At 35.9% G+C, this 14,774-nt stretch overlaps 2 protein-coding genes across 4 annotated transcripts in view; one reads left to right on the forward strand and one right to left on the reverse strand.

Moving 5' to 3' along the window:
- Window positions 1–5,457: 5,457 nt before the first annotated feature.
- LOC132173605 (copper chaperone for superoxide dismutase, chloroplastic/cytosolic) lies at window positions 5,458–9,430 on the forward strand. Its single transcript, XM_059585138.1, has 6 exons — window positions 5,458–5,778; window positions 5,873–5,899; window positions 6,403–6,475; window positions 6,593–6,727; window positions 7,202–7,425; window positions 8,458–9,430. The coding sequence occupies exons 1-6, from the start codon at window positions 5,530–5,532 to the stop codon at window positions 8,719–8,721; spliced, it is 972 nt and encodes a 323-aa protein (XP_059441121.1). The 5' UTR covers window positions 5,458–5,529; the 3' UTR covers window positions 8,722–9,430.
- Window positions 9,431–9,535: 105 nt separating this feature from the next.
- The window catches only part of LOC132173607 (nudix hydrolase 14, chloroplastic), a 31,546-nt gene continuing 26,307 nt past the window's right edge, over window positions 9,536–14,774 (reverse strand). For 2 of the 3 annotated variants that reach the window (XM_059585142.1, XM_059585140.1), the window contains one exon: window positions 9,536–10,152. In XM_059585142.1, the coding sequence (XP_059441125.1) occupies window positions 9,925–10,152 (228 nt within the window). In that variant the 3' untranslated portion in view covers window positions 9,536–9,924. Of the gene's footprint in view, window positions 10,153–10,932; window positions 11,032–11,226; window positions 11,320–11,562; window positions 11,662–11,915; window positions 11,994–12,238; window positions 12,345–13,263; window positions 13,577–14,774 lie in introns of those variants that run through there. The other variant, XM_059585139.1, reaches the window with a different exon arrangement.

Below are 14,774 nucleotides of genomic sequence, written 5' to 3' on the forward strand. Positions count from 1 at the left end.
GTTTGCAAAACAACTATAGAGTGCTTCTTCTTTCTTACTTCACCATGTCATGAGAGTGTATATATATATATATATATATAAGGATTTAGCTTTCGTAAGGAGCCCAAAGGCCAAATGGATTTGGAATGCGTCAAAAGGCAAAGGTTAGGGACCAGAAAGATAAATGTCTTATTGTAACTCGAAAGTATCATTTTGTCCATTCAAATGATGATTTCCTATATCGTCTTAATTGTATGTCAATCGTATAACAGTTTGCTAAATATTATTATTTTTTTGTGATTCATAAATTTTTACACGAGTTTTTTTTCTTTTCTTTTCTAAGCAGGCGCACAACTTCTATCTAGTCATCTAAAGCTAATTAGTGCAAACACATCACATGAACTAGGAGTCCTTCCAATTGTCTTCTTTTTTTTTCTTTCTTTTTTTTCTTTCAAAAGTTCATACACCCCTTCAAATAAATGTTTAGTCTCACATAAAAATAACTCTTAGATATCAAACAAAAGGTAACATCTTTATTAATTTTACCATTCTAAGCACACAACTTCTATCTAGTCATCTAAAGCTAATTAGTGCAAGCACATCACATGAACTAGACGGTGTCCTTTCAATTGTCTTTTTCTTTTTCTTTTTTTTCTTTTTCAAGTTCACACAGTACCCCTTCAAATGGATGTTTAGTCAATAACTCTTAGATCTCAAACAAAGGGTAACATCTTTATTACTTTTACCAAGTATAAGATAATGATGGCTATATCTTCTGATTTTGACATCATATAGAAGATTCTTAATGTTTTGGAAGGCAATTCTTCTCGATTCTTCTCAACTTTTTTTTTTTTTTTTTCTCTATTTTTGGATTGATTTGACATCACTAATACTCAATTCAGTTCAAAAGTTTTCAACCCAACTAATAAAAAACATTAATAAATTTTTTTTTAAAATAATATATTATATATGTGGTGGTTGGACCACCCCTAAGACTCTCGGGGTGGCCGATCCACCCCCCAGTGGCTGGATTGGCCACCCCCATCAAACTAGGGGTGGCAGCGGCTGGGGGTGGCTCAACCACTCCCGACTGGTTTTCGAGGGTGGCTGAGTCACCCCCGTCAAACGAAGGGTGGCTCCATTAGTTTTGAGGGTGGCCGATCCATCCTCTAGCATTTTTAGTGGCCATCCCCATCAGTTTTGGGCCGTGGCCGATCCACCCCTTGGGGTGGCTTGGCCACCCCCAAGTGGTTTTTCGAGGGATGGCTCAGTCACCCCCGCCTGTTTCCGGGGTGGCTGATCCACCCCAAAACCGTTATTGGGGATAGCTCGGCCACCCCTAGGGGTGGTTCAAAACCACTCCAAAATTTTTTATTCTTTTCTTTTTTTCTTTTTTTCTTTTTAATTTTTAATTTAATTTTTTATTATTAAATTTTATATTTTTTAAACAACCCAAACAAAATCTCAACTCTTTTTTCTCATTGATATTCACAATTTTGAGTTAAGTTAATTAAAATAGAAAGAAAAAAAAAAATCGCACACCCAAACAAGTATGGCAAAAGTTTTAGAAAAAAGAAAATTAAATACATTTTTTTTTTTTTTTTTTGTCATGTGCATTTTTTTAAAATTTTCTTTTATGGGCAAAAACTCCAATGGCAGTTTGGAGTGGACATTACAAATTACTTGGAAGTTAGATGGTCCCACTGCCTTCCCTTTCTCCTTATATAAATGTGAAAAATAAAACTAGATTCCAAACACACCTAGAATGGGGTTAAACAGGTGTATGCCAATATAATGCGGAATTAAACAAAATAGAAACATTCAACAACCGCCAACAATATATGAAAAGCAATAAAGCAATTGGACAAGTATTTTGATGACAAAGTAGAAACATTTTGAAGAACTCTTGAAAAGTAAAATCATCCAGGACAGCCAAACACGATAAATCAATCTCCTATAGAAGAATAAGGATTACAAGAAGGTTATATTTACAAAACCTTTAAAGTTAACACTCTTTTGCATAAGACAAGTGACCCACTTGAATTCTACCGCAGTAGACCTCCCCTAAATGTCTAGAACAATTCTCCTACTTGATCTCCTTTACCGGAACTTTGATAGGCTTCAAATGTTGTTGATCAACGGTTTTTTCATAACTAATACTCAAAGAGAGAAAAAACATTGATGCTCTAGAGATCTAAAAATATCTCTTAACCACTAAATTCTAGGTTAGAATCCCTTTCAAAATTTGTGCTTAGAAGTCCCCTTAAATAGACTTAAAGAAACCTTAATTCTAATTGGAATAGGATTACAACACAATTTAAGTCAGCATCCAGACAAGGGTCAAGGTTGTTCGTACGCAACTAGGTTGGACCTAATAAATCGGATTTTCACGATGCGACTCGTCCATATGCACTCCAGACGAGCTTATAGAAGAACATCTCGGTGGGTCATCACTGGACCTCTCGTCTGTACGCCCTTTAGATGCCACTGCAGATGAGCGTCTTAGTGGGTCTTCACTAGACATCTCGTCCGTATGCTCTTTAGATGAGCTTCTTAGTGGCTCTCCATAACATGACTCGTTAGGACGTACTGCAGGCAAGATTGTAGACGAGCTTCTTGGCGATTCCACTATGATCCTTTCATCCAATATATGAATTGCAGACATAGAAAGCAAACAAGCTTCTTGGTTGTGCTTCAAAACTTCAACATACAATTTAGTCTTCAAACTAACTTGTATCCAAAATTATTTTATCACTGAATTAGCCAATTAAAAAACCTAACAAAATGCATTGTTCCTGCCTTTCCTTGGTAGAACTTTTGGAATTTCTCACCTTATGTAAGTACTTTCCTATAGTCTAGCAGCACTTTGGCCCTGGGGTAGACCGCATTAGCTCAAACGAGTGGCTAGAACTGCCCATTCTTCCTCCTTTTTTTATTATTTTTTTCCCTCATTTTTTTTTGTTAAGGCATATATGACACGTGACAGATTTTGATTGGTTTGACGTTGAATTATGTTAGTTTCATGGACAGAAGATGGACGGAGGTACCATCTCCATATTTACCTATATGAGAGGTACTATCTATAATACAAAATAAAATATAGGTGAAAAAAAAATAAAGTCATTAAAACCCAATGACTAAAAAGGCATTTAACCCTTTTTTTTTTTTTTTTTTTTTAAAAAAAAAGGGGAAATCATTCCGGTCTCATTAATTGATGAAAGATCATGAGTATAAAGCTCTTACATCATAGAACAAAAACTCTGAGAAAATCATAGTTGAAGTTACAAGGTTACAATTGATAGATACATACATAACAATCTGACATTTAAGACCTACCTATGACATCAAAATCCGCTAACCCATGACTAATTTTCAGTTGTAACAACAGGTCTACTCTAGACAGTCTCAATCCGATACATAGGTAGTAACATCCTCCTGCCGAAACTCATCCTCCTTGACTTGCAAGCTAGGAAATTATTAACATCTTCAATCAAATAGGCCAGGACCACAAAATACAAGGAAAACGAAAAAAACAAGGAAAAATAAGAAAAACACAAAAGCCCACAAAACACAACTGGAGGAAGACTGTCGGATGATTTTGGCCAGAGTGCGAAAAAATCACGCCCAGGCATGTGCGAGTCACGATCCGTCGCAGGGTTGCCGAAATCAGAAGCGGTAGGTGCAGTTGGAAGCAGGCGGGGCCGGTGTGCATGGAGGAGGGGCGCGTGTCTAGGTGGGTCTGACGAAGGGACGTAGATCGAGTTTTGAACAGTCCGATCCAAGAGCCCCATCAACCCCGAAAAAAGACACGACAGATATGGTGGACGACACACTCGGCACGGTGGCGCTTGAACCTGTAATAAAAGAAAAGTAAGCAAAAAGAAAATGAGGGGAGGGGGAAGGAAAGAGTAGGGGAAGGGAGGGGGGTTCCCCATTTGTGCAGCGCTAGGTCTTCTTATTTAACCCTTGATTTTAGTAAGCCTGAAAAGTTTAGAAAAACAACATTTACCTTAGCACTAATGACAAAATTTTCATCCAAATCGAGTTGCAAAAATATTTTCAACTCATTTTATTAAATTAACATATGTTTTTTATACTTATATATATATATATATATATTCTGTTAATCTTAAATAGAGACAAGGTTGGTAGGATCATGGCCCCACCAGCCCCAAAAATTATTTTTAGCCTAAAAATTTGTTAAACATAAACCTTTTAGGTTTTTTTGTTTTTTTTTGTTTTTTTTTTTTTTTCGGCCTCTCAAAAAGAGTTTTAATACAGTCTGACCCCTAAAATTAAATTTTTAGATTTGCCTGTATGAGAATCACATTTTTTAAATACATGTGTTAGTTTAATAGGTTAAGATAAAAGAGAAGTTTCTCCTTTTTTTGAAATCACTTCAAAATTTTCAGTAGTATTGTCTAAAATACCAAATATAAAGTTGCAATTCTTTATTTTAGCTATATATATATATATAAAGAGAAATAATTCCTCACAGAAAGTATAGAAGAGAATATATATATTCTCTTCTATACTTTCTGTGAAGAATTATTTTTTTTTTAATCTCTTTTTTTAATATTATATCTCACTATTTCCTCCAGCACTCTTCCTCTTGCTTCTGGTTAACAAGAGAATCTAAGAGCCCAAATTTCATGTCATTCTCAATAAGCCTCTCTCTCCGTCTCTGTTTATCGATTTATGACAAATCAAACTGGTGTATCATTCTTCACGAAATATGATTAGAAAATAACTTGTTAATAAGAGGATTTTAAAGAAGTTGTTGGAGCTTCTTTTAAGATTAAAGCCAATGCGACACATGCTAAAAGTGTTATTGGATGTGGGTGTTACTTGAGCTGAAATTTTTTAAGCATTTATTGATTTTTTTTTTTTCCCTACTAAAAAAGATAGGAGTGGGCAACCATATTGGCTATTTTACTTGAGCGTGACAATTGTAGCGTCTACTTGTTATTGGAAACCGCAAATGAATAGTGTAGACGGTGGAAACTCCAATCCTTAAGTCCGATTGAGCTCTTACCTCAACCAGTTTCATCAAAATATCAATTAGAATCAATGCGACTAATACTAATCAGATTTAAAGATTTTGATTGCGATAATCAAACCCTCGTCCTAGTACTTGGCCGAGCCACATGAAGATTTTTTAAATGCCACTAATTAGTATGATAATAACCATTTATTGAAGTTGATCTACGAATAAGGAAACTTCATCCTGATTTAGTATTACAAACGGACTATTTATAAGGAATTAAATTTAAATCGTGGAAAAATCTGCCAAAATCCTCTAAGTTTTAGTATTAATTATAAATGGACTGTTAATAAGGATTTTACAATATGTTCGTGGGAAAAGTTTCTTTGTTTTTTGTTTTTAACTTTTTTTTTCATGATTTTTTTTTTTTTTTAGAAAACTACAAATTTCTTTGAAAAAAAAGAGGTAAAAACATGGATACATCTAGAGGAAAGTGAGACCGGCGAGGCAACTAACACAAACAGGAAAGTGAAGTGAATCTAAAACGAGGAGTTGAGAATAAAGGCATGGCATTTCTCAGGTCAGTGGCCACAACAACCACTGCCATAGCAGCCTCGGCTCTCCCTGCAGCCATTGCTTTCTCCTCTCTCTCTTCCTCTCAATCTTCTCAGGTCCCCAAAACCAAAAACCTCTCCCTCCTCTCCTTCGCACCAAACCCAACCCCAACTCGCTTTGGCCTCGTCAAGAATTTCGCTGACAAACCCTCGGTTCTCCACATGGACGCCCCTACATCTGACACCAAAGCCACCTCTCAGGTTCGCTATTCCTTGCATCCCATTTCTTCTTTTACTTTCTATATTAATGGGTTTCAATCAGATTTTTAAAATTGCTTAATTTTTGAATCCTCAGGGTGATGCTGTCTTGCCAGAGCTGCTGGTATGGGTTTTTTTATTTTTATTTTTTATTTTTATTATTTTTATCTGACTCTTTTTGTTTTCATATAAGTACGATATTGGTCCTGGTATTTGTTGATTTTCTTTCATAGATTTTCTATTTATTTTGTTTTCTTGGGGATTGAGATGGTTATTCATATTGGCTTTTTTCTTTTAGATGATATGAAATTGGTTTGCTCTGCTGAGTTAAATGTTTGAGTTGGTGTAAGGAAACCTTATATTTTCTTATCTTAATAGGCTGTAATTGCAGATTCTGATTATCTTTCCTTAATAAGCTGAAACCCAAGAATTTCTTTGCTGAATAAGCATCATTTTCTTCTATACATTGGGTGTAGATGCCGTATGGCAATTCGTTGAAGAAGGATTTCAGTCAATTGCTATAAGCAATTTGTGTTGCAATTTTTTTCTCTGACATGGTGATGAAAATTAAGCGATTATGCTGTATTATATTGGAAGTCTTAAACTTTGGTATTGATTTGGTATCAGACAGAGTACATGGTGGATATGAAATGTGAGGGTTGTGTCAACGCTGTCAAGAATAAGTTACAGACCGTTAATGGTAGGTAATATGAACTAGTATTTAATTTTCTTGATAGGTTTCTTGTTTTGGGTTTCCTCTTCATCTTATTCAGAGGTTTATGATATGTTCTTTGATCTTCTGGTGAATTAATTATAGGGATAAAAAATGTTGAGGTGGACTTAAGCAATCAAGTGGTGAGGATTCTTGGTTCAACGCCTGTGAAGACCATGACTGAAGCTTTAGAGCAGACGGGGCGAAAAGCCCGACTAATTGGGCAAGGGGTTCCAGAAGGTTGCAACTCTAATTTTAGTTGAGGAATTTTATTTTATTTTATTTTATTTTTTTCGCTTCTTGATTTGAATGCTGCTGCTTCGTGTGTCATTCTTTTTGTTAATCATTTAGCTGGGCATGTTAACTATCTCATGCTTCATCTTCTGCCTTCTAATGCCTTTTCTCCACCTTAAGAAAGGTACCTTGTTTCCTTTAACTTTAAAAGTGGAAGTAAATCTCCGTTAAAAAGGCACCTTATACTGTATCCTTTCATCATGAACACATAGCAACTAATAGCCTGCTTTTTTTATCTGCAATGGTTTTTGGTTGTTTTATCAAGACAATTCACCGGCAATTTTAATTCTAGTTTCCTACCGTTGCAGGACGAACTTGCACTTCAGAAGTGATACTATATTAATTTCTCTTTGTTATGGTCTTTGGTTGTCTTCTCAAAAAATAATTAGGTTTCTGAATTATTTATCCTTGCTCTTACAGATTTCTTAATTTCTGCTGCTGTTGCGGAATTCAAAGGTCCAGAGATTTTTGGCGTGGCTCGCCTGGCTCAGGTAAATATGGAATTGGCTAGGATTGAAGCCAACTTTAGTGGGTTGTCTCCTGGAAAACATGGTTGGTCTATTAATGAATTTGGAGATCTGACAAGAGGTGCAGCAAGCACTGGAAAAGTGTTTAATCCAGTAAACGAAGGAAAAGCAGAAAAGGTTTTCTCTCTATTCTTTTTTTCCATTCTTCCCAACATTTGCCTTCTCTAAATTGTTCTATAATTTTATGATCATAACCAAGCAGTGGTAAGTGCTAATCTCACTTTTCCAACCATCAAATGACTGATAATATTGGCTTTAACTGATTGTTTTGTTTGGCTAGTGCATATAGCTTAATGGCTAGAACTATATCATACTATGTAAACAGCACAATTGTCTGTCTGCGGATGATGAGGAGTTAACTATGATATTTGTGAATATGTTAATTTACTGGTTTTTGTAGAAGTATTGCATTTTCAGTTTTTTTCTTTTACTGATAGATAATAAATGTTCCTGTTCAGAAAACAAAAATTATGGAGTTATGTTGGATTCATAAGTTTTGAATGATAATCATAATGTACTTTTAAATGTCACCACTTAATGATGTAGCTTAGGCCGTGTGAGGCCTTTAAACTAGACAGTGTGTTGCACAGTTCATATTCATTCATATCTTTGGGGAAATATGCTAATCAGTCAGGCCCTATGCTCGTAAAGAGCTATTCTTACGTACTTTAGATTTAAATACTTGATTGATTAAAGAGTTATGCTGTGACAGCTACCCATACACTAGACACGACAAAAGGCACCACTATAATTTATCCTCTTTTCCCCATATTTTGTGCTCTTTGGAGATGCTATTGAAGTAAAGCAATCAGTAACAATTGAAGACGAGTGTACTGCTGAATTTGCTTAGGATTTGGGAGCTTCAATCTAGACCTCGTTGGTAATAGATGGCCTTCCAAAGATTGAAAATGTTCTAAATAGCCCATTCGCTTATCTTGTTTACTGCAATGTAAAACGAGTAAATCTGCAAGTATTGAGTACGATAAAATCTAACCCTAACCCTAACTTACCAAAAAGAAGAAAATTTTACATCCTCAACTAACCAAATACAATAGAACCTATTGCCCAATTTAATAATGATGACAAAATCCCCCTCTTTATAATCATGTTATGATTGCATTTGTAATTGATGTTGCTCATTATTTTCAGCCGCTTGGCGACCTGGGAACATTATCTGCTGATGAGAAAGGTGAGGCCATCTTCTCAGGCATCAAAGAGAATCTGAGGATTGCTGATCTCATTGGGCGATCTATAGTGATATATGGAACTGAAGATAAATCAGATCCAGGCGTAACAGCTGCAGTAGTTGCTAGAAGTGCCGGGGTTGGTGAGAACTACAAAAAGATCTGTACTTGTGATGGAACCACCATATGGGAATCAAGTGACACAGATTTTGCAATCAGCAAGGTTTGATATCACAAGTAAAACCCTGCACATACTTAAGCTAAATATCATAGGCGCCAAATACTCCTGGTGAAGAGATTGTAGTTTTCATAATCTTGTGTGTTCTAATAATTCGAAGTTGTCTGTAAGAAACAGACAGCATTACATCTAATAAATGAGAAGAGCACAAGCCCTCTTCATGTGTAATCTCAGTTATGGAAGCAAGCACCCCTGAAATAGGGCTATGCCACATTCACGCTTGGTGTACTTGGATTCTAGAGCTTGTTTACTTCGAAAGTTTGTTGACCTTATCTTCTTTCCCCTTTTCTTAGGTTGTTAAAATTAGGGTTTGAACAATTCCGCTCGATAGCCGACTACTCGGCACTGCCTCTGTCAAGACAGCATTGGCTACAATTTATACTGCCTCATCAAATTCAATGGAGGACTACAAGTGAGATCGTGAGATCCTAGACCCCCTCAAAAGCAGCTGAACTCAAAAGGCATGGTACACAGTCGGAGCTTTTGATATTTGGGTCGGTCAGGTTGCAATTCTAGTGCGTTGAGTGTGTTTGAGCGATTGAATTATGTAACCTTGATAATTCTTCTGCAAGATACACTCTCAAGTAGAGGTGAAACATAGTTTGACCAAAAAGAAAAACATGTTGTGGGAATCTCTACCGGAAAGAAGAATAAGAATATCAAAAGATGGAACAGAATTTTTCTGCCATATTGACGAAATGAGAGGCTACAATTACAGAATTCCATTCTCCATCCTTTATATCCATTCAGGGGAAACTGTTTATATATTCATTCCGCGGGAACTTTAACCCACCTCGCTTAAGACTTAAGAAATGATCATTCATTTGACAACAACAATGTTTTGCAAGTGATAGTTAATCGGCAGAGCAAATCATTCCATAAACCAGAAGCTGGTGAGTACTCCAACGCCACATGAAAAGTTCAGCGGCTTCTTTTTCTCTGTTCAGTAAAGGAAAAGGTAAAGGGAAACGTTGCAACAAAAGAAAACAAAGGGGTGGGCAACTATTTGGAATATGTTAAAAACCATTTGAAATAGGTTAATGAATGGCCCTGCCCATTGGATTGACTGCTGGAACTAGCAGTTTGAGGGGAACACCTACTGCAGCAACCGAAAAGTAGAACCACAGCACGAAAATAAGCACCGATGAGAAGCACTGTCCTTGCGTCCGATAAAAGATATAAGCACTTGGGTCTTCATTGAGGTAGTAGACCTTCTCTCTTGGCCATTTCGTAGAGAGTAATGGCCATTAGAACCTTTGAATCGGCTGTCATGCGCCATAGGTTTTTATAGGGAATCACACGAACCTTAATCAGCTCACCATGGTCACGAAGCCCTGTTTCTTTTCCTTGGAGTTGCATGATAGTCTCTTTATCCACATGCCCTCTGTACAGAAACAGGCTAATTTCTTCATCGCAACCTCCCTAGCCATGAATAAAGAAAGTGAAAATAATAAACTGAATTCGAGAGGCCAATTTCTTCATTTTCTTCAAGATGTCATAACATATATTCAGAGTTCTAACCTGACCTCAACCACTTGCAAACCATACATAAATCTGACTCACTCCAGTTGATATTAACCTGGGATCACATGCTCCTAAATCTTAACATCCAATGCTTTTCCTACTCATTTATTTAGGGATTTTTTTGGGTCCGTAAACACTGTTCTTGCTATTACAAAATAGAAAACATGCAACTCACTTATTATTCATGATGTAGTTGATGTTACGAATAATAACTTATTTAAACCAGACGATTTTCTTGTTCTTTTTGCTTCTACTAACTAGGTGTTTTCTTTTGTATACTTGTGTAACTAGGATGCCTTACGCTTTTAATGACATTTCGATTACTTATCAAAAATAAACTTGACATTAGTTTCCCTTATTGAACATGACCTTAAGTGTATCTATCAAAAACAAAAGAGATGGCCTCCTTGGTACTCTTCTCTAGATTGAACACTACTCTATGCACACGCTCTTAAGCAATGATTCCTGGACTTTCTACGCTTGGAATGCCAATAAACTCACTTATTTTTAGAATTATTTTACATAATTAACAGTATCCAACCCCCAATCACACTTTTTGTTAGGTAAGTAACCTTCATTGGCACTTTTCTAACAAGTCAATCTTGAAATCCTTGTTTCTATGTGCACTAATTCCTCAAACCCAAACTTGCATCAGAACAATGAACATCACCAACTTACCGGAGAAGGAAAGGCTCTGCATCCAGTGGATGGATCCAGGAAGGCTGTGAGATCAACCATGTCTTCTAGATTTAAGTGTATACCAGTCTCCTCCTCAACCTGTCATAATCAGAAGATTAAAATCATACATTTAAAACTTTGCAAAACTAGTAGATGTGTGACAATATAGATCACTTGATATGCTAGAGATTACATGCACAGGAAAAAAAAAAAGGATAAGATAGATGCACAGACACACATGCACATTATAATACATGTATTCTGTGCAAGAGAGAGAGAGAGAGAGAGAGCGACCTCTTGAGCTGCAGTGCCAACAAAATCACCCTTGTCATCATCCAACATTCCAGCAGGCAATTCCAAAATAAGCCTCCCAATAGGGACCCTAACCTTATACATGTAAGAACTTCCAATAAGGTCTGGGTTGAGTAGCAGTGTAGTGCTCATCTCAGACCAATTTCTAATATATATAATAATATTTATGTTTTCAATAAATTTTAGGTAAGGCTTCATAAAGAATAGTGTACAACAGGAAAAAAAAAAAAAAAAAAAAAAAAAAAAAAAAAAAAAAAAAAAAAAAAAAAAAAAAAAAAAAAAAAAAAAAGAACAAAACAAAACAAAACAAGAAACAACCTGTTCAGTAAGAACAGCATAAGTCTCACCGTCTGACTCTGACTCCAAGAGGATCAGTATGGCTACAGCCGGTCCTCGTGCAAATACAATACCTGGAACCTAAGTGCATTTTTATTTCAAAACAGAAAGAGAGGACGAAGCATTAGATGCACAGTATGAAAATTGCTACAAAAGATGAGATATATATTTCCCAAGGCACGGCATATGAGCATCACTGAGGCCATTCTGTTAGACACTAGGTAGTGATAAAACAAGGGGCACAAAAAACTCGAAATGAACATAGATGAATATAACTTAAATAAATGAACCCAATTAATTTAGATTCAGAACAGTACATGGAGATGATTAAATACCTTTTTTCCAGTTTCCTTATCAAAAATGTCTGCTTTGAACTTGAGAAACCCGATGCGCTCTCCAAACATATCTACTCCCTGGTACCAACAAAAAAATATTAGAAAATACATTATACAGTCTCCAATATGACTGTTATAACAATAAGAATAAAATAATGATGGAAATCGCAATCTCAGTGACTTATCTAATGCATCAAAAGATAATAACAAATCTCTAGTGATGATTCAGTAGAAGTTAATACTGGAATGTTACAAATTAGGATTCACATATACATACATTCCTACATACCTATCTGTGTATGAATCTGTATGAGGATTACTACCTGGATAAGTACACGTTTCAGAGACATGGCATTGTCAGCTAAAATTCCAGTTTCACTCTGCAAGTTCCTTAACCACTGCTTGAACAAGGAGGAATTAATAGCAGTCCTGCAAAACCAGGTACCATCAAAGTAAGACCAAAAGGCCAATCATGAATTAAGGTTCTGTTTGTTGGTACTTATGTGAAAAGTGATTTTGAGTCCCAAAAAGCAATTTTGGAAAAATTGTCAAATTGGCACTTCCTCAAAAACTAGTTTTGTCATCCAAAGTATTTGAATATCAATTAAATTAAATGATTAAATTCATTTTTTTCATGTTAATTTAAACTTTTTGGATAATTGATGATTTAAAATAATATCAAAGCAGAAAATGTCCCATTTAAGTTAAATATTTCACGTGCCAGCTACTTAAAATGGAAAATCTACACCCCCACACAAGCACAAAATTTTTCTCGTTTGGGATAACCAGTCATTTTGCACAAATCACTTCTGCTAATAGGTACCAAAGACTCACTAAATCAGACAAATGAGCCAAATTCCAAGTTCATCCTTCGAAAGTTATCAGTATTCTCTCCCAACAACAGCCAGTCCAAAGAAAAGCACTACACAAACCATTTTCACGGAAAATGATTCCACTAACATTTTCCCAGAAAGTATATTTTTGTTTTTGGAAACTTAGTAATAAAACAAAGCTTCAAGACACAGCTTATCATATCTATTGCAGCTAGTTTCCCCTAAAAGTTGTTCAAAACCGAAACAAGAATTAAGTTTTATGTTGGAAAGGCATCATGAACGTGAATGGTTAGTATAACACAATTGGGTCGAAAACCATTATCTTAACCTTTCTTTTGAGTTGAGTTGAGGGTGTTCCAATACGTTACATCATGGGTTTTGCCGAAAAGATTATAGTTAATCTTCCCAACAGAAACAAACAGAGCCTTACCAAATTTTTCATAGTGTTCTAAGAAAATATTATTCGATCTGCAATAAGTAATTATGGAACAAAAAGAAGAAGAAGTGTAACTCGCCTGAACTCGGACTCGGAGATGCCAGGCGCGGCGACGATCTGGACGGGTTCAGCGAGTTGAATCGGGAGGGTGATGGAGTGAGTCAGTGGCGACGACTCGGCGGACATTTGGCAAGAGAGGGGTCTCCACCGGTGAGTGTGAATTAGAGTGAGGGTTGAGGAAAGGGAAAGTCTTTTGGAGAGCGTGTGCAGAGGCATCGACGCTTGAAGAACATGCGTCATTTTGCGTGAGTTGGGAGCGCTTTGCGTGCACGTGGATTGCTGTGTTTTGTTGGACCTGTTGGGGGATGTTTGGCCTTTGGAGGAAGGGGAGACTGCGGAGATAATCTTTGAGTTATTGGAAGGCTCGCCCCATTTTATTAGTAGAAAGAGAAATGCTATACAAATTCTTAGCCCAATGGTTTGTGGAATGAGTATTCCAAATGCTATACAAATTATTGGAAATAGAAGTTGGAATAAAATAATTATTCTAATTTTTTAGTTTACTAACAACACATTTCATAATTAGAATTGAGCAAATTACCAAAAAGTCTATGATTTCTAATCTTTCCAAAAAAAAAAAAAGGTTGAAGGTGTGGTGACCGCGCCACCCCTAGAGCCTAGAGGGCCTTGCCGGTCTACCATGAGGTTTTAGGGGTACGGAAAAGCGATTAATAACCACTAACTGCTTACCCTCATATATAATAATATAAATATATATTTTATATTTCATATTAAAAGTATAACATTAAAACAACGTTGTTTGGTAGTTTTGGTGTTAAACACTAAAACGGTGTCGTTTTAATGTTATATTAGTGATAGGGTTTTATCATATTCATTATTTTCGGGAACACTTTGACCTAAAATTATTTAAATAAGCCCAAAAAATAGGCACAATGAAGGTCCAAAACACCTTAAAAATCTCAAAAGCCTATATAAAAAAAAGTGATTATAAAACCGCTGGTTATTGGTTTGAATAACCACTAACCGCCTAAGCGAAGCTGTTGCGGTTATTAAATTCAATAACCGCTTCTACACTCCTAATGATTGGATATTTCGCAGTTTGATGTAATTTTCTCGAGTCATGAAATAATATTACTAGGCCGATCTGACCCTATATGGGTCCGCATCCCAAAGGGGTTGCATGGCACAAGCTTTAGGAAGGTAAAATATTCCACCCATATATCTGTTGTAATACATAATAATATTGTAATAATGAATTGTTGATATGTAAAGGAAGTCCATGGAACAGGATCCTTTTCAATTCATTTAAACTGGATAATATCCAGTTAATTATATTGGAGGGGTATTTTTGTTCCCTTAAAAAGTGAAAAACAAAAACAAAAACAAAAAACAAAAATAAAAATACCCCTCCAATATAATTACCGGATATTATCCATGTGCCATTAAATGCAAACTATATATCCCTATCATAAGAGGAGAATGATGATTTCATACGATGTGGCATTAAGTAACAAGGATGATTGGATGTTCCACAGTTTGATGTAATTATTTCGCAATCGTGAAATAATA

The sequence above is a fragment of the Corylus avellana genome, chromosome ca3 (genome assembly GCF_901000735.1).
Source record: "Corylus avellana chromosome ca3, CavTom2PMs-1.0".
Lineage (NCBI taxonomy): Eukaryota > Viridiplantae > Streptophyta > Magnoliopsida > Fagales > Betulaceae > Corylus > Corylus avellana.

Coding starts and splice junctions, on each gene's coding strand:
- LOC132173605 (XM_059585138.1), top strand. CDS start 5,530: ATGGCATTTCTCAGGTCAGTGGCCACAACAACCACTGCCATAGCAGCC. Junction 6,476..6,592: donor TAAGTTACAGACCGTTAATG/GTAGGTAATATG, acceptor AATTAATTATAG/GGATAAAAAATGTTGAGGTG. Junction 6,728..7,201: donor TGGGCAAGGGGTTCCAGAAG/GTTGCAACTCTA, acceptor TTGCTCTTACAG/ATTTCTTAATTTCTGCTGCT.